The 23,998-nt window shown below is 46.4% G+C and overlaps 2 protein-coding genes across 2 annotated transcripts in view; one reads left to right on the top strand and one right to left on the bottom strand.

Moving 5' to 3' along the window:
• COL4A2 (collagen type IV alpha 2 chain) overlaps positions 1 to 5,232 on the bottom strand; it is a 191,861-nt gene extending 186,629 nt beyond the window's left edge. The window contains exons 1-3 of the mRNA XM_044779702.2: positions 5,093 to 5,232; positions 4,688 to 4,775; positions 4,513 to 4,567 (exon numbers count right to left, since the gene is read on the bottom strand). Coding sequence (XP_044635637.2) covers positions 4,513 to 4,567; positions 4,688 to 4,731 — 99 coding nt within the window. The 5' untranslated portion in view covers positions 4,732 to 4,775; positions 5,093 to 5,232. The remainder of the gene's footprint in view (positions 1 to 4,512; positions 4,568 to 4,687; positions 4,776 to 5,092) is intronic.
• Positions 5,233 to 5,381: 149 nt separating this feature from the next.
• COL4A1 (collagen type IV alpha 1 chain) overlaps positions 5,382 to 23,998 on the top strand; it is a 147,418-nt gene continuing 128,801 nt past the window's right edge. The window contains exon 1 of the mRNA XM_044779703.2: positions 5,382 to 5,665. Within this exon, the coding sequence (XP_044635638.1) occupies positions 5,582 to 5,665 (84 nt within the window). The 5' untranslated portion in view covers positions 5,382 to 5,581. The remainder of the gene's footprint in view (positions 5,666 to 23,998) is intronic.

Below are 23,998 nucleotides of genomic sequence, written 5' to 3'. Positions count from 1 at the left end.
TGGTTCCAAACTTCACTCACCATCTTCCCCAACGGTGAGCCCACCAACAGACACCAGCAGACACAGCGAGAGGCCCAAGTCAGAGCTTCCTCTAAAGGCCTTTCATCAAAGGCGAGTATTCTCTTTCAGAGCAAAAAAACACCGCCTTCCAAAACCACCTTCTACGTAGTGATACTTTCATTGTATCATCATCAAACATAATGTTGAAAACTTCTGTCTCCCTTCCACTTCCATCTTTCCCTCACATTTTCTCTATTATTTCATTGAAGCTAGTCACCCATTTTTTTACCCTCTCCCCAGAAAGACAGACAATCCTTTGACTTTTATCATTTTAGCAGTCTTTGTTTTCTATTCTAGAACTTTTTATTTGAATCTCACTTTTTTGCTCTCCCTCTGGTTCTGAAAATACCCACTGACAGTGTGACAGCTGTGTCCCCTCTGTCCACCCTTCGTATCTGCAACTGGCTGGATGCTATGACAAATCCCTGGTGTCATTTACTGTGGCTAGGGCATACAAGCCACCCCGGGGGGCTTACTTTAATAGCTTCCAGAGAGCAGGAGACAGGCCCGTTTTTCCATTAACAGAGGAAGAACCTTGTGATATCTCCCTTCTTCTTGGGGGCCTAGATTTTGAACGATAGGACTAAAGCTCTAGAGAATTCTGGGAAAGAACTGTTCTCCATAATTCTTAAATAGAGCCCTGGAAGCATCTTAGCAATATACGTGTTTCATAATTTTTCAATACGCTGATTGAAAGGAGAAGAGAAAAAGTTTAGAACACATGGCTTCTTTTCCCTTCTTTTTTTTGCTGGGAGGAGGGAAATGCGTGGCAGGCTGCAGGAGCATCAGTTGGACTTTCCAGGGCTTGGAGCCCTGGAAGGCTCCCTGGAAACTGAAGCTGGTGCGGAAGGCAGTCAGGAGCGCAGCATTTCCCGGGGACACAGCCCCTGTGCCTGCAGGGCTCTGGCTGCCCCCACACCTGTGAGAATCTACATTATGTGGCCCGTCTCCCCAGCTTAGTGGTGAGGTCAGCCTGGCCCACAGCACATTTGATCTCAGGGAAGGTCTTTGTTATTTGGAATTCTCTTCCTCCCAGAATCACACAGGACTGGTCTCTCAGATCTTCAAGGCTGCTGCCCCATCTCTTGAGATAAGTAACAACGCTCAGCAGGGGCTTCAGTGAGCACTTTTAAGTCTCCAGGAAGGCCAGGAGCACGCCGCCACAGGAACCTCCCCACACACAGGCCCAGCAGACACCTCCCGCACACGCTCCACCCCACACACCTCAGAGGGCAGCATGTGCCATGTGCATCCACTCAAGCGACAGCTGCCAGCCCTAGAGATGGGGCCAGTATTCCCATCTGCATTGGGGGGGAGGGGTAACCGGCACACAGGGGTTTGGTGAGAGCCAGTGTGTGGCGGCAGCTCCTCAGATGCCGGGTTGGGACTGGCCCCAGGGAGCCTGCCTTCAGAGTCAGGATGGCAACCCTATGCCACACTGCCTTTTAGGATGGGCCATCTGCACACGCCCCCAGCACCCTGGCACTGCATTTGAGGCATGCCACCTTAGGAAAGGCAGCCTGAACAACAGGGAGTGCTGTTGCACATGCCGAGCACCCGTGTCCACACTGGGTCCCGAGCCCAGGATGCCCAGTGGGATTTCTCCTTCCTTTTCTCCCCTTGGATGCCCAATTGCATCACTTCTCCCTTGCTCTGGGCTCCGCTTCCGAGCAAAGCAGGAGGGGAGGATGAGGGAGAGTCGCCTTCCCAGAAACCAGTGTGTGGCTTTACTCTGTTAGTCACAGTCAAGAACAAGGAGAAACACAACCAGGAGACTCAAATCCTGGACCTCAAGAGCGCCCTCTTTACTGACTCAGTGTGATCCTGGGAAACAGTGCTGCAGGCAGATGCCTGGGTTCAAATCGCACGTCTGCCACTTACAAAGACAGAGAGCCTGGGCAAGCTGCTTAAACTCTGTGCCTCTGTCTTCTCATCTGCAGAACGGGGGTAATAATAGTTACTTACTCAAGGAGGTATGTTTTCCTATGAGGCTTAGATGAATTAATGCACACAAATTGGTACCTAGGAAGTACTCATTAAATCATTTTCTATTTCTTCACTGACCATTTTCAGCTACTTCTGCTACAAAGCTCATCAAGCTACAACCAGCAGCCCTTTTTACTGAATTGACCCCCACCCCCAGCCAAGAGTCCTTGGCACCAAGAGGCAATGAGACAGGACTCTTGAGCGTGGCAGTCAAACAGGGGGGGAGCTGAACTTGCCACAATTAAGAAAGATTTTTTAATGAATACAGTTAAGGATCAAGAAATTATTTCATGAGTAACAGCTATTAAAGCCAGTGGTCAATAAGAAGGCAGGAAGTAGAAGATCCATTGTTGAACATAACCCATTGAATGTCTGTTGAATAATACATATCAATATGTCTCTAGTAAAATGACTCAAAAGTATTTATCTGTCTTTATGTGTAGTTTAGAATCGAATGCCCAGGGAAATGAAATAAATTGGCAAGTGACTCCAATGGCCTTCCAACCCAATATTCTTAACTCAGTGGCTGCCAAACTTTGGCATCAAGTGGGAATGCAGGCTCCCACGCTCCAGCCCAGGAAGTCTGACTAGAAAGTCTGACATTCCAACCAGAAGTCTGAATTTTTAAGCAGCCTTTCCAGGTGAGTGTAGGGGGCCAAGGATTGTACTCTGAGAAACATTGCTAGGCAAGAAATGGTCTTGGTCCCATCCAAGGGCAGAGAGCAAGGGGACTCAGGTGGCTGTGCAGCGTCTAAGAGGTTTTAGAGGAAGGTATAGAGGGGCATTCCATGTGGCAGGGCACTGGCCTCTGTACCAAGCAGGGGGACATTCTCTTCCTGTTCAAACTGTGGAAACTGGGGCTCAGGATTTATGAGATCAAGGCAGAGCTGCGTTTAGTACCCTGGGCTTCTGACCGGAAGCCCTGTCCACCAATTTTAGGATCAGTCGCAGAGAAGATTCCTGAGACTCTACCATCCTCAGGAAGGGGAACATTGATATTACAAAAGTGGTTCTAGGGGACCGAGGGGTGTGAGAGACAGCACAGCCAATGCGCACACTCTCAACAAGATTTGGTGCTTTCCTTTTGGGGGACCTCCTCCTCCTTTGAGTGTGTGCGTGTGTTGGTCTGGCTCATAACTCTGTGCCAAGTCCTATATGTCATGTGTGCATAAGAACCCATAAGGGTCAATGGGTTGGTTTAAATATTTAGATTCTGGTCTTCTTCAATCAGGACATGTGGAAACGAAGGAGAGACGGACCTGAGCTCTAAGAAAACTTCAGCCTGGAATGCTCTGGTCAAAGTCTGTGACCTCCTCTTCTGACTTCCCAATCTGGGCCCTCAACTGGAGTAGAAGGCAGCAGACAGAAGTGAGGCTAAAGGTCCTTTCCCAAGCTAGGGTAGCTCTTCGCTGCTCACTGCCTTTAAAATCCTTGTTTGTTTTACACGAGGACAGAACAATGTGAAAATAACAGAATTTAAATCAAAGCACCAACACGGCTTCCCATTGTTCCCTGTGCGCTCTCCGCCCAGAGTGGGAACCCAGAGGGGAGGGGGCGTTCCCAAGCGGAGTCACCTGGGAAATCAGGTGTGACAGAAATCCTATCCCATCAGACACAGTACAGAGAGAGTGGGGTCCAGAACACCTCGTCAGTCCCCTGGATTTTCAGTCCCAGTTTAAACATTTGTGTCCTCAACTGAAGGGACCCAGCAAACTGGTGGCACTTCAGCCCTGTTACATAAAGCTCGACGAAAGTGGCTCCTACTAGTTAAACACAATTTACAAAATCCCACAGTGCAGTCACCAGTGCAATGACAATACCAGCAGAGCCGCCTTGACGGCAGGGCTGGGGGGGGGTGGTGGACACTCAGTAAACAAGGTCACAGGTGGGAACCTTATCAGATCTCACCGGTGACTCTTCCAGGGCCAGAATAAGACCGGAAAAAATGCATGTTTTCTGCCATTCTTCCCTCACAATGGTCAAATTGTACAATGTTGTCGTGTTCCTCTCCTCGCCCCGCCCATTCCCCCAAAGCTTCTCTTTTAAAAGAACGAGACTCTTCGCAAAGGACAGTACCTAGACACCAGCTTCTCAATGCCACACGTCTCTCCCCCCTCGCCCGGCGCCTCACTGCCATGTGACTGACAGTCATCCTTGATACTAAGGCTGGGCTTGGCTCAACCGAGGGAAAAGCACGCCGCAGGCTACGTTTTAAATTATTGGCTCCCGTGGAAGCGCAGACCCCTGTAATGCACAGGAGTGAAGGTGGGGAACCCAAGGCAGACAAGTTCCCTGAGAAAAGCGAGCTTTCTCAGAACCTGGGCTGGGCAGGGGCTGCAGGAGGACACACAGGCACACAAACACGCTCAGGGCAGCACGCACGAGCTGCCTTTCGGCAAGGCCACTCGGTGTCCCAACCACTCTTGGGTGCGCGAATAAAGCCCGTGAACCGGAGGCAGGACTTACCGCAAGGACGCTGTGGGCCAGGAGCCCCACTGTCACGAACCCCAGCAACAGCCACCTGGATGGGAGAGGGAGGAAGAGCGCCGTGAGCGTGTGGCCGCGGCTCGGCATTTCCTGAAAGTTACACGAAAGGTCCCGTCGCGCAGGACCCACGGGGACACGGCAAAAAGTTGCTTACCGCCGCAGGGCAGGGCTGGACGCCGCGCACTGGTGTCTGTCCATGCTCCCAATCTGGCCACTCTGGGCTCGGGTCAGTCCGTCCCAGCCTGGAAGGCGAGAGACAAAGCGGGCTGAGCTGGGGCTGGGAGGGGAGCATCCTCGCCGCCCGCGTCGGTCTGCGAGACGCGGGAAAGCGGGGTGAGCCCCCGCCTCCTCGCAGGGGTGACACAGAGGCTCCCCACGGCGAGACAGAAGAAAGGGGAGCCTTCCATTTAGGCCCTGGCTGGTGCTACTCAGCCGTGGCCGCTCAACCGCCCCCCGGCCCCCACACCACTCCTGAGAGAAGGGCGCGCAGCCCGAGGCTGCTCAGGGCGCCCCAAGTCTGTGGCCTTGGCCCGGGTCTCGTCCCCGGGGTCGCTCTCACCTCCGGCCCGGCTTCAGGGGCTGCCGCCCGCGCGCATCCGCCCTCCAGCCGCGCGCCCGCCCTCCAGGCCTCCCTGGGCGCCGGCCTCGGGGCCCGCGCGGCTGCTCGCGGTCCTCCGCGCGGTGGGCGAGCGCGGAGTGCAGGGTCGCGCCGCGGCTGCGGGAGGGTGCGGAGCGCGGAGCCCTGGCGTCCCGGCGCGCGGCGGCCACAATCCGCGAGCCGCGCGCTCCCGCCGCCTCTTACCCGCGCCGCAGGGTCCTCCCCTTTGAGACGCCGCCCGCGCGCCGCCGAGGGGAGGGGGCAGCGCCAACAAATTGGGGAGCTCGCCTGGCCGCGCTCAGGTCTCCGCCGCGAGCCGCCGCGCCCGGGACCGTGCGCAGCGCTCACGCCCCGGCCCTCGCCCAGTGAGCCGCCCGCCGCGGCCCCCGAGCGTCCGGCCGCCGGCCCCCGCCGCCCCTCGCCGGTCCCCGCCGCCCCGGGCGCGCCACCATGGGGCCCCGGCTCGGCGTCTGGCTGCTGCTGCTGCCCGCCGCCCTCCTGCTCCATGAGGAGCGCAGCCGGGCCGCTGCGAAGGTGAGTCCCGCCGGCTCCGCTCCCGGCGTCCCACCCTGCGCCCGGGGCGCCCGGCGCAGTCCCTTTGTCCCTGGCCGGAGCCGCTCGCCCGCCCCTCGGGGGTCGCGCGTGGCACGGCCAGGTGCAGTCTCTGGGCGGGTTCCCGCTGGTTATCCCTGGGGGCTGCCATCGCGCATCCATTAGGGGAGACTCCTTTGTTGTGGGCTGGGTAGGGGCGAGTTAGGGGACTCCTCGGGGCCCGGGGCAAGCAAGCAGAACTTGGAGCGCACCGTGCGGGGTTAGGGTGCCCGGGAGTCAGCGGGATTTGAACTCGCAACGCGGGGCCCTGGGCCGCTGGGCGCCTTCACCTGCCCTGGGGCCCCGGGTGGGCCGGGGGCGGGAGGGGTGGACACGGAGCCCCACGCTGCTCGGAACCCCACATGTGTGCCCGGGAGTCGCTTTGGGCGTGTTTCTGTGGTTCTTTGGAGACTCTGCTGGTTGATGCTGAACAGTTCTGGGCCGTTTGCCTGGAAACAGCTGTATCTTTGCTTTCCCACGACTTTTCTCTTGCTAACGTCCTCTCAGGAACAGAAGTGGGGCTGCTCTTTAGTGCAGCTTTAAGGAGTTACCATACTCGACCCACTGCCTTTTATTAATATATTTTTAAAAGAAATTATAACCACATTTACATTTGAGTGTAAAACCAAAATGAAACTGCATCTCATTGTTCTACGAACCAATTGTTTTCCTAGTTTTCCTTTCCTCCGGCTATGTGCTTGCCCGGAAAGGATCTGGGAGTTCTGATTGCAGAAGTCAAGGCTTCCAGCTCTGGACAGTCCTTGACGTCCTGTTGTTCTTCTTTCCTTCTTTCCTTCCCCTGGGACAGAAGAAAGACCTCAGCTGTTCCCCGGGTCAAAGCCCTGTAGACAAAACCCAGGAAGGTGTGGCTTCTAAACACATTTTGCATCGCCCCCCAAAGGTTTAACAGTGATTTTGCTGCTGCCACATTTGCCATTTACTCTTGCGGTTTCAAATCCAACCCTTGCTCCCGGTTTTTTATTTGTTTGTTTCCTTTTTAACTTCTCTTAGGAAGAAGGATAACTCGCTGGCTTCACTGTGTATAAATTATTAACTGTTACTTGCCAGAATAAACTGGTAACATGCACGTCTCATCACTCGGGGTTTGCTTCCCAGCCGGCACCTCCTGCCCCGGGTAATGAAAGGACTAATGATTACACCAGCAATTGACTTCAGATTGTTTCTCCCAGCCCAGAGTCTAGCCAAGCACCATAGCCAGTTATTTAAACACTCTCTGATAATGATGACAAAATACTTTCAAAAGAGGAGGCTCCAGAACGCTTTATTTGGGTCCAGAAACACTGACCAAAACATGTAACACTTCCAAAGAGTGACTGCTAAACTGGATGTCAAGCAAATGTGAGAAAGTTCTCTACTTGGAAATATGAACTTCTGTTTGGACTTAGATTTTCTGATTGATAATATTAGCAAAGCAAAACTAGTTGTAAGAGCTAGCTTTTCAAATAGCCAGGACTTTAAAGAATGAGCCACTCACTTATGGAAAGTCCTGTTCCTAGCTGGGAAATCAAAATCATTCCTGTTGAGTTTGGGATTATTTTACTTCCCTTTAATTATTCTCGAAAGCCCAAATGCATTCCTGTGCACGGGCTTTGCTCTGTCCCTCAGGGTCTCATGTAGTGTTTCAAGCGATCTGGCATGTGGACATCCTCTGATCACCAAGTGAGTTGACAGGTATTATCATTACACTGTATTTTTCCTGGCTTAATTAGAGGCAGAAAATTTATTGCTATGTGTATGACTGAGTGTACAAGGAAATCCATTTAATAATAATATCTAGATAATTTTTAAATTGATCTCACTTTTCATGCCATCAGTAACGTTTTTTGCTTACCTCTTTCCAGAATCAGTTGTTAAGTATACCAAAAAGTTGAAATAACTTCAATATTGATCCAAGCAAAATATCACTTAAAAATAGATTTTGAATGATAAGATGCTGCGGATCAATCAAACCCTAATTCAGAAGCTGCTATGAGTGATTCTTGGAAACCGTGCTCCTTTGGAGTATCTGAATCACACTTTGCCTGCATTTATATGCCCAAATGTGACCTATGTACTGAGCACAAGTTGCATGCATTTTTTTTCACGTGCAAGGCTGTTTGATTTTGTTTTTGACCATATCTGCTGTGGACATACTGTTCATTTACTGCTGGGTGGATTTTCTGAGCCGGTGGTGTTTTCCCATGCCACACCTACCCCCCATTCCCCTTCCCAGCTTTCCTTTCTTAGGCAAGAAAAGAGGACGAGGGTGCAGGCCTGAGACAAGAATGTGCCCAGAGTGTTATGCTTGTGAGTGGCCTCTGTTCTCAGTCAGGCAGTCATACTGAGCTGCATGAATTATTCCTTCCGCAGCCTTCAAACTGCCCCCCCAACTGGTCTGTGTGATGCTTCTTAGCGAATTATTTCTCAGGATCAGAAATATGAACTTTTCCCGGAGAGTGGGGACGCCTGCCTAGTCATATTGGCATCTCCAGACCATTAGTCACTACTCCTGGGACCAAATGACCTAGAACTCAAATACAGTGAGATTTAATTCCCATGCGAGTATGGACCATGTTCTGCTAGAAACATAATTTAAGTGAGAAGGCTGGTTTCTGACTTAGTCCCAATGACAGCAACATGGACCTAGTATCTCGAGAGTGAGATTGGTGAAGTTGTAGTCCAAATCGTCCTGCTCTTCCTAGACGGAACTGGATCAGGGTGAAGGGCAGCACCTCTAATTCCAACCAGAAGTAATGCACATAACCCATGTGTGTGTAACAGTGTACTCTTACAGAATTACTAGCGATGTGTTTCAGTCACACACACAGAACAAGTGTGGTTTAGGGACTAAAAGATCCTAAATTTGTGTCTGCTTTTATTAAGCAGATGATTTTGGAGGACTCATTAACCCAATGCCTCAGTTTCCCTGGCAGATGTGTCCCTCCTCCCAGGGATCTGTCCCTTCCTTCCTTCATTCGGCACATGTGCCCTGAGCACTTCATGTCACGCACTCTACCAGGTGCTGGCCGTGCAACAGCGAGTGGGACCTACTCTCTGCTCCCAGGAAGGTTGCAGTCTGGTGAGAAATACTGAGAAAGAAACAGGCCTCTACAACTCAGGCTGGTAAATACTATAATCAAGGGAAACCAAGGGCCATAGGAGCACCTAACCCTGCTCTGTGGAACTCAGGGAAGCTTCCAGGAGGACATCCCACCTCTGAATCTGAGGCAGAAATAGGAACTGTAACCCCCGCATGTTATTTTCATATGCATTATTATGGCACACTGTATAGTCACATGATGACATTTCATTCAACGACTGGCCGCATGCACGACAGTGGTCTCATGAGATGACTACCATATAGCCCAGGTGTGTAGGCCATACCACCTAGGTTTGTGTTGGTACACTCTGTGATGTCTGTACAACAACGGCGTCACCCAACAGCACATTTCTCAGAATGTATTCCCACCAAGCGACACATGATTATACAAGGGAGGTGTGATAATTCTGCCTGTCCTTTCACAAATCTAAGGGTCTTTGCATTTAAAGTTGACCCTCAAGTTTCTTCCTTTGAGATACCAAGATGTCATTGTTTCTGTTATTAACAGGCCTGGTATCTGAACTTTTCTCTCGGAGGGGTAGAGAGAAATTGAGGTGCAGGGTCTAGAACAGTGGTAAGAAGCACTGGCTCCAAGCAGGTGTCCCCTCCCCAGGGCCGCAGGTACATTGGGACGTTTAGAAAGTTGCAGCACGGGTGGCTGATTCTAGGCGGGAGTGCCTTTGGGAACTGACCCAGAAAACTTACCCTCACTTGGGCAAGGACATGAGGGAATTCACAAAACCCTACATTATTCATTAACAGGACCGTCGGCAGATTTCTTAGGACTGGTAAGAATGGCCGTAACTTAACAAGTTCAGTTATCTAGTTAAGAGCGGGTGAAGATTTTGCACGTAAGTTGAACCCACTGTGACACTAAAACGGAGGACATCCAGAACACTTGTTTTGATGAAGTATACAGTGTTTGTTGTAACGATTGTTCTAGAATTGAAAAAGGATTAAGCTCATTAAAATGTCTCTCAAGCAGATTTGGTATTTTGAATTCTTGGGATAGAGTAAGCAAAAGCAACAATAGAATGCCTAAAATAATACCATTAGAGCATTGTTCTTCCTGCTATTAAACAACCACTAAAAAATGTCAACTATAGAACAATACAAAAGACATATTCCTACCATTCTTGTGCATACAATGAAAGGGGATATAAACCAGAAGGGGTTCCAATTGTCAATTTCTGTTGAGGAGTTTAACAGTGTAAGAATTACTTTGGGGTTAGTGTTTTCATGGTCTGGTACACAGTAAACTGTTCCGTCCTGTGTCCCTCCATTGTTCTCCTGGTCTTAACCTTGTGGCATGAGTCTATCCTAGTTTTCTTTGTATTTCTCTGCTTCTCTGTTCTTCTTCCTCTTCCAGACCCTGCAGTGTGGGGGTGCTATGGGGGTATGCTTCGTCTCCCTTTTCTCTACCCTGTCCACCTGGGGAGGTCTTCTCACGTGATGCGTTATCGTTCCGTGAAGGTGACTCCAAACCTTCTTCTTGAACGCCAGTCTATCATCTTACGTTCCCATGGAATATCTCACCTGGGCTGTCCCGCTTTGATGGCAGACTTAGCAAATATGTCCAGAAGTGAACCTGCAGTCTGTTACCCAGACTGACTGCTGTTCCCAACTCTCCCCTTTTGGTCATTGGCACCCCGATGTGTCTGGAGGCTCAGCCCGGAGACCATGGCTTCCTCTGGAGGCCTCACCTTTTGCTCCGTTGTAACCTCCATGTCACTCAGTCGCCAGGTCTACCACGTCTTCTTTCTGCATGCTTCTCAGAGTCCCCCTCTGCTTTCCCTTCCCATGGCTGTGACCCCATTCCAGGCCTCCTCACCTTGTGCCAGGACAGCCACAAAACTTTCCTGGCTCCTGCCCCTCCTTTCAGCCTCCTGTTCTCTCCAGCCCATTCCTTATGCTGTCATGAGGCCTGTCTTGAGATCCCATTTATGGCCTTGTGAGTCCTCTGCTCAGGATCTGACTACCTACAATCTAACCAAAAGTTCCCAACTCTTTGGCTGGGTGGTTTTTGTTTGTTTTTTAAAAAAGACTTTATTTTCTTTAGAGCAGCTTTAGGTTCAAAGCAAAATGGAGAGGAAGGTAAAGAGATTTCCCACGTACCCCCTGTGCCCACACACGCACAGCTTCCCCCACTATCAACATCCCCACCAGTGTGGGGCTTTTGTCACAGTTGATGAACATACACTGACACATCTTTGTCCCCCAGAGTCCATAGTTACGTTAGGGTTCACTCTTGGTGTTGTACAGTCTATGGATTTGGACAAATGTATAATCACATACAGCCTTCACTGTAATATTATACAGCGTATTTTCACTGTATTAACAATCTTCTGCGCTCCACTCGTTCATCCCTCCCTCCCGACCCCTGACAACCACTGAGCTTTTTACTGCCTCCATAGTTTTGCTTTTTCTAGAATGTCACATAGTTGGAATCATACAATATGTAGCCTTTTTAGACTGGCTTCTTTCACTTAGTAATATGCATTTAAGGTTCCTCCATGTCATTTCATGGCTTGGTCACTCATTTCTTTTCAGTACTGAATAATATCCCATTGTCTGGGTGTACCACACTCTATTTATGCATTCATCTACTGAAGGATACCTTGATTACTTCCAGGTTTTGGTAGTTATGAATAAACCTATATAAACATCCATGTGCAGGCTTTTGTGTGGACATAAGTTCCCAGCTCCTTTGGGTAAATACCAAGGAGTGCGATTGCTGGATCGTATGGTAAGAGTATGTTTAGTTTGGGAAGAAACTACTAAACTGTCTTCCAAAGTGTCTGTACCATTTTGACTTCCCGCCAGCAGTGAATGGGAGGTCCTGGTGCTCCACGTCCTCATCAGCATTTGGTGTTGTCAGTGTTGGGTTTTAGCCATTCTAATAGGTGGTATCTTGTTGTTTTGTTAGTTTGGCTTGGTTTTATTTACCCTTCACAATATGGTCCATGGAATTATCTGGCCTTATTCTTCATACCACCCAATGTGCAACTTGAGTAATTGTCATGAAGGACTAATCCTGTGTTCCACAGAGGCTCTCTTTGAGCCTCAGGTCCCTAATCCGTCAGACGAGGACAGTACAGCGTCTACAGAAGCTTTCAAGTTGCACAGTGAAGTTGTGCGCTGAAGCGAGTGAGCACTCAAGAAACGTTGGTTGTTATCAGTGCCATGTGGCTCAGATCACGTTGTCTTATGTATGTTCGTTTGACACCCCTGACAATTCTGAGATGCTGGAGGACTAGCTTCTTTTTAAAGTGCCCCTACTCTTTGGGGGCGTGCCGGAGACAGAGGGGGAAATCATTAATTGCTTGTCTTGGTTCTAATGTGTCTGGCTGTCGTTCACTCAGGACCCCGGGAGAGCCCTGGTGGAGCTGTGTGCTGGCTCACGTAGAGGATATTACAGTCCTGACCCTTGTGGTGGCTCTAGGAAACACAGGGAAAAGTAATGCGGAATGAAGGTGTTTCCTCTTAATTTGGAATTAGGAGTAGATATTCCACCACAGACTAAACACGCCTTGGAAATATATACAAGGCTGAACTCTTTATGTAAATAGTTTGTTCCATGGTTTAGTAATATTCCTAGCTTTGCTATGTTTGATTTTTAATGTGCATACTGTAAGAACATTTTATGTCATCTGAGTCGTAAAGCTTGCTTGGCTTGTGGTAAAGCAAAAGGCAAACGCATCAGGTATTAAAGAAGTATTTTATGTCCCATGTGGGCTTCTCCTAATCTGTTGGTTGTATCTCTTGCTCATAAAGGAGAGTTATCCAACCGCCTCATCTTTTATCACTCTTGGAATCAATACTTGGTTGAGAGTTTTGGATTACTATTGTTTATTACTGAATAAACATCTTAGCGTAGCATGGGTATTTTTTTCTTGTTCAGATAACAGCAAGAGACACTGGCTGTGAGCTGGAAGAGTCCAATTTGACGTCAGTTGCTCTATTTCTATTTCACCAAATATACTGATCTTTGGAGAAGCCATTTGTGTATTCACTCAGAGTTTAGCTGATTAAATAAACACTGTCCAGCTCGGCAGAATATTTGGAGATGCAGTATTCCTGTATTTGACTTTTAATTAAAAATTTTATTGAGTTTCTGCTTTAGAAAATGAACATATTCCTTTATGAAGAACAAAACCCAGTGTTTTCTAGTTGTAACTCAGCATTTCCAAAGCTGTTTGCACGAATTTTTCCCAGCAGCCACTTGTACACCTAGAGATGAAGAAGATTCAGAGAATAATGATACAAAGCGTGTCTTCATTTCAGAAAGATAAATCTTACCTAACACTCCTCCTTTAGCTTAGAGGGCATTTCTAAGGGTCCTGTGTCAACATTGGTTTCCTGCTTCAGAATGTTACAAATAAACCCAATGATTCCCATTTTGGTATTTTTCCTTCATTAATGTGTCTTTTAATCAGTGGAAGATTTGGCTACTACATCTCTGACAATATTTTTATAAAGTAAACATACTATTTTTGTAATATGAAAAAATCAAAATTTAATCTAAAATCCACAATTATCCTTTTATGCAACCAGTGGGTTATTTTTTTAGCACAAGACCATTACTTTCCATATCATCCAAGAGTATCAGCTTTAAAATGTCATTTTTAAATACAGGTATTCCTTTTCCTAGTTAGCTTTAGTTTTTGAGTTGCATTTTATAATTTTTAAAAGAATACAGTAACATTTTAATGATGCAGAGTTATTACTAAGTTGCATGAAACTTATTTGCTAGGTCCAGGCTATTCCTGTGTCAGAGCCTGAGTTCAGGTATTATTATTGTTGTCATTATTACCTATAATGTGCCAAGTTTTATTAGGGATAAAAGGCCACAGAACCTATAGTTTGGTCTATTTTTTGTAACGTTCATTTGGAAAATACTTGATCTAACTTTGTCTCTTACATAGACATTGTATACTGTCTGAAGGTTCAGCTTAATTCCAAGGACTCTAAAATTAGCCAGGCAAAAGAAATATCAATTTCCCTAAGAAGCTTGCATTAAAGGGGCAGATGTACACACAGCTCTTGGAAAGACAATTGCAAGGTTTCAGATGCAACCAGAGAGGAAGATAGTCCAGCAACGCACTTGCTCTGCCTAGGGTGGCAGGCACCGCGGTTAAGCATGGGTGCTGGTTTGAAAATCAGCCGTGCCTCTGACAGCTGTGTGACCGTGTGCAGATTACCTACCTCTCTCTGCCCACATTTCCCCATCTGTAAAATGGGGACAGCAGTGGTGCCTCGCTTAGAGGAGCTGTATGAGGATTAAATGGTTAATGTTTGCAAAGCATGTATTCAGTGCCGGCTTCATGCCAGGCACTATTCTGCTTATTAAATTAAAAACAAATTTCAAGAAATAAATAGCAGAGTAATTTATGATCAAGGCAGCCTGGGGCTGGGGAAGGTCACAGAAGGCCATCTGTACCAGTAGTTCTTGAATTTGAGCTCATAGCAGAATGTCCTAGAGAGCTCGATGGATGCCGGGTCCCACTCCCAGACTTTCTGGTTCCGGGGGTGTGGGGTGCACCTAGAATTGCATTTCTAACAGGGGATGCTGATGCTGCTGGTCTGGAGACCACAGATCTTGGCCATTCTCTTCATCTTACAGGGGCAGCTGCTTCATGGATGTGAGCTATAAGCGTGCTGTTCTGGGACATTAGTTTGTACTCAAATAGAATCTGAACCATTGCATTTAAAATGACTCCCCCAGTTTTTCTTTTCTTTTTCTTTTCTTGTTGGTTGTTGTTACTGCTGGCAATTCCAGTTCCTGCCCTGTGGTGCCGTTTGGAGTGTTTGGAGCGGAAAGAAAGTTCTAGAAGCAAGCATATAGAGTGTCAGGACATTTGAGAATTAATTTGGGGAGAGCTTGGCTGATGAGAGGTGGGGGCAGCTGGTGCTAGAGAAGATCCTGCTCCCCTCCTCAGGACGTGGCACCTGAGGTTTCTCCTGATTATCTACTTTAAGTCAGAGTTTTTCCATTGCTTTGGCTCCATTCATGCCCACACATCTGCTGAGAACAGGCACCGATGGTTGCTTAGAGGCTGACCAAGCCAGAACCCAGTCAGGGCTTGCGAGGCCGGACCCCCAGTGCATGACTTCGGCTTCTTACAGTGCCCACGCTCACCCACCTCTTCTGTCCTTGGCCTCTTGGCCCCAGAATGAGGAATTTCTGTTTGTATCTTATTATGGCCAAATCCATTTTCTGGAGATTCAAGACCATTCGGGGTTAGTGGTTTAAAATAACTCCTAAATTTCGGTTTGCTCATGGCCTATAAAATTGAGATGAGCTTGCCACAACAGGAAACTGGTCAGTGGTGGGAGAAGAATGCCACAGTTAGGGTAGTCCAGCTTCCGGGTCAGGTATATGTTGGGTAAGTACCCAGAGCTGGTCCAGTGTCAGTCCTGTTCACTGAGAGCTGGGGCCCACGCTCCTTATTATGGAGGGTGTGCAGTGGGGAGTCTTGTCGATTCCTCCCTCATTTGTGCCTCATCTTTAACCAACATTTTCATGTTAAACATGCTAAGGACAGATGCTTTTTATCAGTTCCTGAAAGCAACTCTGAACAAATAGCTATTGGGTGCCTTTGTATTAATTAGATTTTGTTTTCTGAAATAGTTGAAAATAATAAGATTATATGTCTTTCATCTGGAATTCAGACTTTTAAAACTTTTAAAAAAAATCTATAATTAATTATTTTTTATTTTTTGTTGACCTTAGATCTTTTCTCTTCTTTCATGGAGTTATCATCCATTAATATATTACAGAGATATGTGTTTTTTTCTCTTGACTAGATAATTCTTTTAAAAGAATTTGTAACCAAAGTGCCATTTTTTTTTTTTAACATTGGTGAAAAAAGCTATGGCTTCACTTAAGCACGGAGCACAAATGAATAGTGATAACTCAGGATCTTGATTCTGGCATTTGAAATCTGATCAATAACTATGTGTCGAGTGCTCGCTCGAGGTCAGAAAATAGGCAAGCAGTTAGAATTGTTCCAATAATTTGTATTCTGATATATGCCCAAGTTAAAGTAGGAATAATTTTAATAATGGTATAATAGATATTAGGCTGAAAAATTAAAGCTTTCACTCTTCTCTTTTTGCCCAAAAAGTTTTTACTTAGGTACTGAAGCTCTAGAAAGAGCATCACACAGGCATAGACTCTGGAGCCAGACCAGACTGCGTGCGTCTGAATTCTTGATTTGCCAGCAACTAGCTATTTGACTTTGGGCAACCTGTTCAACCTTTCTGTGCCTCAGTTTTCTCATCTGTAAAATAGGGTAATAATACTATTCCTTTATAGGATTGTTGTGAGCAAAGTACACATGGTAACCCATGTCAAGCACATACATGAGTGACTGCTGTATCATCAGAGTCCCATCAATGTTAGCTCTTATTATTGATTTCATTATTATATTACTGATATTCATCTGTAACTTAAGCTATGTAGAATGAAAAATACCTTCTTTTTACCTCTACTTCATTCCTTAAAGTGAGATAAGCTTCTTGGATAATCTACAAATATTAGGATTATAATGATATTCACACACTTAATCTTTTTTTTTTTTTTTTTGCTTGAGGAAGAGTGGCCCTGAGCTAACATCTGTGCCAATCTTCCTCTATTTGGTATGTGGGTTGCCACCACAGCATGGCTGATGAGTGGTGTAGGTCCATGACTGGGATCCGAACCTCTGAACCTGGGCATCTGAAGTAGAGCATGCCAAACTTAACCACTGTGCCATGGGGCTGGCCCCTTCATTTTTTATTTTATAATTTTTAGGGGTATAATTCCATCCCTAAAGAATTCCCATATGGAAAACAGACCTTTGAAGCATGACAAAAATAAAACTAACAAAACCAAAGAAAAGCAAATTGAAATGAAATCCATTGTAGTGCTTTTATATAGGAAGTGGCGGCATTACCACAGTTTCAAATTTTTGTGAGATATTCTGACAGTTATTTATAGCCATCAGAAGAGGAGCGTCTTCTATCAGTTTCTTCCTGTGAGTTACTACTGAGAAAAGAGTGTGGTTTAATAGGACATTGTGCAAAAGTGGGAATCACCTTCGAGAATTTTCCCCCTGATCTCGATAAAATGGGAAAGGGCATCTCCTCCTTAGCATGAGAAATGGAGGGTCCCCAGGGCTCTGTTTCCTCATCTTTCCCAGTGCACGTGGTTTCTTGGAGTCTGATCCTTGACCCTGGTAATTTTCCACCAGCGCATCAACTGAGTCCAGACTTGATGGGTCTGACTGAAGACGACAACTTCATCTTTCAGTGATTGATTTACCACTTCTAATAAATCCCTCTAAGTCAGCCAGTCGTGGAGGTCAGTGAGCTGCTTTGGTGTGAGTGTAGACGTGGAGACAGATCCAAGTGACAGGTCGCTCCAGTGCTGGGAATCTCACGTGTTGCTTGGTTTCATTCTGCATCGGAGGGGCCGTGTCCTTCCTGTCTGCCTCAGGCGGACACTTTCTGTGACAGACAGTGTCTGTGGGGCACCGGTGAGGTTTCCAGCCATATAAACAATTGTTGTCGAGACCCATGTTAGAATTCACCTTAGGTAGAGGTCAGAAAGCCAGAGTGGGAGAGCCTAAGAGGAAAACCCAAACACACTGACAGATGGAGGATGTTTATCCATTAAAAAGCCTAAAAGTGGAACTACCCCATGTATCTTGATAAAGAATCTTTCTGCAAAGGTCTCTACATGTCTTGGGGAGATGAGTCTTATTTGTACATTTTTATATTGAAATTATCATTTATAGGATGTTAAGGCTTTTGTATATTAAGTGCCTTCAATTAACATAAATATGCATATATATGCATGCACACATATATACACATGTATATGCATACCATGAATATATTATATATTGATACAATTAATGATATTCATTCATCCATTCATCCATTCATTCATATAATAAATATTTATTGTACACCCACTGTCTACCAGGCACTAGTCTAGGCTGTGGAGCAGAACAGACAGAATCACTGCCTTCAAAGATTGTATGTGGGACTAATACAAACAGATAATTTTGCCCTTCCGTCATGCTGAACTCGAGATGATTTAAAAAGACATCCCTTTTTGCTGTTTTTGGGATGACTTGGCGTCAGAAGTTCAACTTTATTGAAAGAGTTATAAATATGAAGAAGGGAACTGAAGTCTCTTATAGGAAATATTATCTACTTTGTATCTCGAAAGCACATTCATGAGACTAACAGACATTCAGGTTGTTCTGTTTCTTTATAAATTAGAAAATTTGAAATATCTCTTGAGTAGGAAATGAGTTAGCTGGTTCTCCTCTCTGCCCTGGGAATTATGCAAAGCTGGCTGTGGGAAAAATGACTTGGATTCAGGGTGGACAAAGGCATCAAATGTGGAAATACCAGATGTAAGAAGGAGACTTCAAATAGTCAATGTTTCTACAGCGTTCATGACTTCCAGGCATTTTGGTGGGAACAGCATGTGTCACAACAATGATGATGCAAGGATACTGTCCTTTGCCTTAAAATTGCATTGCTGGATGCCAAGTCAGCAGCACCCTGTGTGCAGAGGCTTGAGGCAAACAGTGAGAGAGGGGGATGATGCTTTTATAATCAGGGGGGCATACCCGGAGGACCTCTAGTTCCAAAGGACACAAGTGGTCATGCTGCGTACACTGTACCCTGCAACCCCCGTGGGACAGATGGCTGCAACGTGCAGTGGCACCAAGACATGGAGAGCGGGTATCCTCTGGTCAACACTCATTTGAACCTGGAGTAGTTCCGGTCACAATTAGCATTTGAGCTCTTTTCTGTGAGTTAAGCTATTTGGCAAAATTGAAGTCTTCTTCCAAGGACCAAGGTCTACTGAGTTTCCTGGGCAAAACCAATCTAATTTGTGAGTTTAGGATAAGTGAATTAGAAACATGAAGACTGTTTCTGTGAAACTATTGAGTGGCGTAAAAAAGAAAACAGGTCAAAGTTCTTGGCAAAATGTATTGGCCAACTGTCCTAGACAATTGGCAGTACATGTCCCATATTATCTTGCAACTGTGTAAAGCTATTAATAAGGGGGAAAGATCTAATATAAAATCTCGGGTGAAATGTATTATGTTACAGTGTCTTTTTTGCTGGGGAATAATTGTAGAAATGATCCTTACCAAGCTCAGTTCCTTAATTGGCAATTCTCTCCTTAAATAAAGTGTCAGAGAGCGAAGAGGAGGCAAGATCAGCTGGAGTTTCCACTGTGTCCATGCATCACATTTAAAAATGCAGCCCTGAGTTTGGGTTGTCGTGTCTGAGCCACATCTGCCATATCTGAACGAAATCGCCTGTGACCTCAAATCAGAGTGACAGGTAATGGGTGATAACTCCAAGGAGAAAACTCCACACTTTAACACAACTTACCCTAGTCCTGGGTGGCATACAAGCGTGTAATTTGAGAGAACGCAGCATTAACTTGAAAACATTGCATGGCAAAGCAAAATAATTAGGTTGAGTTTCTCGTTATTAATAGCCTTGCAGGTAGATGCAACACCCGCTAGCTTGTAGGATGTTTTCTCCGTTCTTCCCAGAGTCAGAGCCGTGGCACGTGGGAGCCGTCAGCTCTGGCAGCCTGAAGACATACAAGGCAGATGTTTCTTTATGTGCAACAGTTTTATACGCTTTTGCTCTTATTTCTTTAAAATTGCGGACTTTGCTAATTTGCATTGATGGGCCAGGCCCCAACTGTGGCACTGGGTGGCGCGGGTAACAGGAAAGTGCAGGTCTTGGGGCTCTGCACCTGTCTGGTTGACTCCCTTGTGTGTGTCCTGTGCTGAATGAAGCATTCACACGGGGCAACCGTGAATGGAATCCAGCACTTACTGCCAGTGGAAGGAGAGTGAGTGCAAATACTGCTAGGAGAAGCTCTGGAGAAGAGGTCTAGGTGGGGGTTGAGCAATCAATAATTTCTAAGTTATTCAGTAATTGCATATTATTATTATTTAATAATTTAATATCAATTATATTATAAATCACACTGAATATTATTTAATATTACTTTTAAATATTAATATATTATTAAATTATGAAATGCTATTAAAGTATTTAATAATTTAATTTAGGAATTGAACTTTTTGTAACAATCAGTAATTTCTTTCCCCACAGTCACAGAGTCTACCTGTGAGTATGAGGCGTGCCATCTTTAGGTACTAAGTGAGATTACCCAGCTGTTACCTCTGTGTGCTGGTACTAGCCTTGGACAGCTGTGTTTCTCCTAGCCTTCCACATGGAGATGGCCTGTTTGTCCTACCTGCCCACCTGCCAGAAATCACTGAGTTCCTGCCCCCCTTCCAAACGGAGCCATGCAGGAGAGATGGCAGCAGCAGGGGATTCAGAGCCCCCTGTGAGAAAACGACACAGAGGTCCTCCCAGCTGGGTCCTCTTGACATTTGGTCCATGTCTATCTTCATGCTTAAAATAAATTAAGGATAAAAGGTGGTTTGCCATACCCATCCCCAAAATAGACTGATGGGAAAGACTAGATTCAAGAAATTATGGTGCAGTAACCATTTACAGTACATGTGTGTGTCAAATCAACACATTGTATACTTTAAACTTATATAATGTTGTATAAGTTTACAATGTTTTCCAGCTTCAGTTAAGCTGGAAAAATGTAATCAAAATTAAAAAAAATAAATTCAACTTACAAGTTAAAAAAAAAAGAATTTATAGTCTAATCTAGACCACAAAATGGCCTCTTTAGTTGGGATGGTCCATGAACCCCTTGAATTGTATGCACATTTAATGAGTCTGTGTATGGCACTTTTTTTCTTTTTGAGGAAGATTGGCCCTAAGCCAACATCTGTTACCAATCTTTCTCTTTTTTCTTTCCTCCCCAACGCCCCAGTACATAGTTGTATATCCTAATTGCAAGTCGTTCTAGTTCTTCTATGTGTGGAACACCACCACAGCATGGTTTGATAAGCGGTGTGTAGGTCCACACCCGGGACCTGGACCCGTGAACCCTGGACTGCCCGAGTGGAGCACATGGACTTAAAGCACTGGCCCCTGGGCTGGCCCCTGTATGGCGCATTTTTAAGGAGGCAATGCCTGGAGCATTTTTCAGACTCTCAAAGGGATATACACCACACACTGTTGGTCTAGAGGGATTTGGTAGCTGATTTTTATAGTAAGATCTGTTGAAAAAGATTTTCCAAGGAAAAAGCCCTTTAATTGGCAGTGGATAAGAATAGAGCTCAACTTGATAATGCCTCCAAAGGATTGGCTCTTAGAAACAGGCAGGATGCAGGCACTTCTAAGGGTGATGGGAAAGTTGGTCAAGGAAGACCATTTTGGCAGACATTAATCTTATTGTCTATATCAGATGTTTGGTGTTTATCTATTATTGAGATAAACACTAATTGCCTTTACGTGTGTGCAAACCTCATCTTCTCAGCTACATTTCAGTTCCTTTGTGCTCCTCAGTATCTTACACGGTATATGAGCATCATTATATAGATCAGATTCTCAACCAGTGTTGAGATTGGCTAAATTGTCCGTAAGGCCATGCTAGAGAAATTGAAATTTGAAGATGAATCTAGAGTTTGTTCATCTGCAGATGGCAGAAGCTGGCGATGACTTTAAGAACTCAGTTAGTTCAGAGCTCTTGAAGTGGGAGAGAAGAGAGAAAGGACCACTGAGGAAGCTGTCTGATCTTTGGGGGGATGTTCGTAAGGAAACAAGATGGAAGATGTTCTTACGAAGTGGCCCAGTGGACTTTATACACATTTATTGAAGGCTCTCATACTCTAGGCACCTGCTTTGGGGTTGGGGTTACAGAGATCTACAGCGCCTCATCCTGCTATCAACCGCATAAGGCAGAGAAGTGGGTGCGGAGAGGGCCAGCCCCGGGGTCTGGTTTGCCTGGCCCAGCCCGGTCCATGCCTGTGACCTGGGTATAATCGTTAATTATTAATAGTGCTCCTGTTCACCCCCAGCAACGTCCTGATCTGGAAGATAAGTTATGTGGGCAGCCCGATTATGAGGAGATCACGTGGCTGAAGCTTTCCACTCAGTCTTGAAGAATAAAGCAGGTTCTTTGGTGCTGAGAGGTGCTGAAGGAATTAAAAGATAAAATCAAAAGATTGGAGGAATTTGATAGAAAATACAGAGATGGTCAAAGAGCCAAGTGGGTTTTAACTGCTGGCGCTACTTGGAGTCCACAAAGCTTTTCCTAGGGGAAGGGCATGAAGCCCGGGGTTTAGACACACGATTGTAACTTCAAGAGGGGATGCCACCAGTATTCTTGGCCAGGTCAGGGTTGGCCATGGTCCTGGGAGAACGGCAAGCAGGGCTGTTTAAATCTCTGTGTACTTGCTCCAGGCAGAGACGGGTCCCCTCCCACTGATGCACCCACTTCTGTGCTTGTCCAGGAGCACAGACACCCGATCCTGGGGCAAGCTTGTTTACCGTTAGCTTCTGCCACTGCACGGAGACCCCCTTCCATTGTTCACTGACCTCCCCAGGTGGAGACTAGCAAAGTGCCAGAGGTCACAGGCAGAATGAAGATGAAGGTGATACCAAAAAACAGTGGGGTGGAGGTGGGGAAGCGGGTGGGATGCAGCCAGAGAGAGAAGAGATGTGGGCGGGGTTAGGGAGCTGGAGGTGATTCCAGGAGAGGACATGTGGGGGGACCCAACACTAGAAGGGAAACTGCATGCAGGGTTAGCACCCTCTGCTGCAGTTGGGCACATGGTCTTGTAGTAGTTGAGGGGGAGCAGTTTGGGAGCAAAGCTGGAGTCCAGAGAGAAGAAAGGAGCGAGGAAGCCCGAGGGGCCTGTAAAAGGAATGTTAGGGTTATGTTGCCTTTTTAGGAAAAGTCTCGTGTAACATAAACATGTTGTGGGTCATTAGATGTGCTGATTAAGAGGGTAAATCATAAAAGAAATTATGTCTTGGATATAAAATTTAAACAGTGCAATGACGTTTTCATGATAAAACTAAGACTACACAGATTGGGGTCCCTCTGGGGAGCCTGGACATCAGAATTCCAAAGCCGTGCGGTTCGTGCAGTCGAGCTTGCGTCATGCTCACGTGTGCACGTGTGGAGGAGGGCACCCACACATGTCCCAGGGCTGAAAAAAGAAACTTTAAAAGGCTTTTAACTGGGCTTCAATTAAGAGGAAAAGATTGCAAAGGCTGCACAGCAGCTTGTAAACGTTGCTGAATGTGAAACGGACTCTTCCATTTAGAGAAACCCCAAACAGCCTTGGAGAAGAGCCAGGTTGCCGTGAATGTGTTCGGAGCCGCTGTGGCTTGTGTGGGGCCAGCCCCTCCACTTTGCACACCTCTGTTCGAGATCAGACCCTCTCTCACTGTTTCCCAGAGGCCTTAAAACCGACCTCCTTGTGTCCCACGAGGATGTGGAAGCAGAGTATTAACAGTCACTGCCTGGCATCTGCCCGTCTGGTCCATCCTCAAGCAGAGCAAACTGTCTGTTGGAAGAGTCAGAAAGAAGAGGTCGTGTGAGATGAGTCGACCCCACGTGGGGGCAACCTGTGGCGTTAGGTGTATCTCATGCTCCTTGACTTCTTGAATTTTCCATTTGGAAGGAGCTTGAGATGTTAGTGTTTAGTCCCTGAAGGTTGGCTGTGCATGTTCTCCTTGCAATTACGGATTTAGATCCATCATTATTTTCTTACAAACTATATGAAACTAACTCAGATTTTTGCAATTTTTAATTTTTGTGCAAAGAAAATAGACGCACCACATAATAAAAATTGACATAGCAGAGTGGGAACAGTTCTGTCAGTCGCTCTACGTTATGATTAGAGTATCCTTAAACAGATTTTGGTTGCAAGAGATAAGATTCTGCTTATCTCCCCAGCCATGCATTCTTTCCAAAAGTGGCAACAGGCCTCTCTTTGAGACACATTTTCCTATTTTGCCAGTGTGATCAAACGTGAGTTTCGTCTTGCGGGTGATTCAGGACTACAAGCGCGCTTCCTTGGTCATCCTAGCGCCTCTTCCCTGAGCCTGGAAATGGTTTGCACGTCCTGGGCTGCAGGTGTGGCAGCTCCTGTGTGAGTCCCTTCAAGGAAACTTTTCTCTGGGAGACAGCTGTGTGGAGTTCTGTATGCGCTTCCTGCTTGTACGTAGTGGGAAACCCCCTGATATGGAAGTGAGTTTGATTT

The sequence above is a fragment of the Equus asinus genome, chromosome 11 (assembly GCF_041296235.1).
Source record: "Equus asinus isolate D_3611 breed Donkey chromosome 11, EquAss-T2T_v2, whole genome shotgun sequence".
NCBI lineage: Eukaryota > Metazoa > Chordata > Mammalia > Perissodactyla > Equidae > Equus > Equus asinus.
Note: the sequence above shows the minus strand (reverse complement) of the source record. Positions and strands in the feature narration are given on the sequence as shown.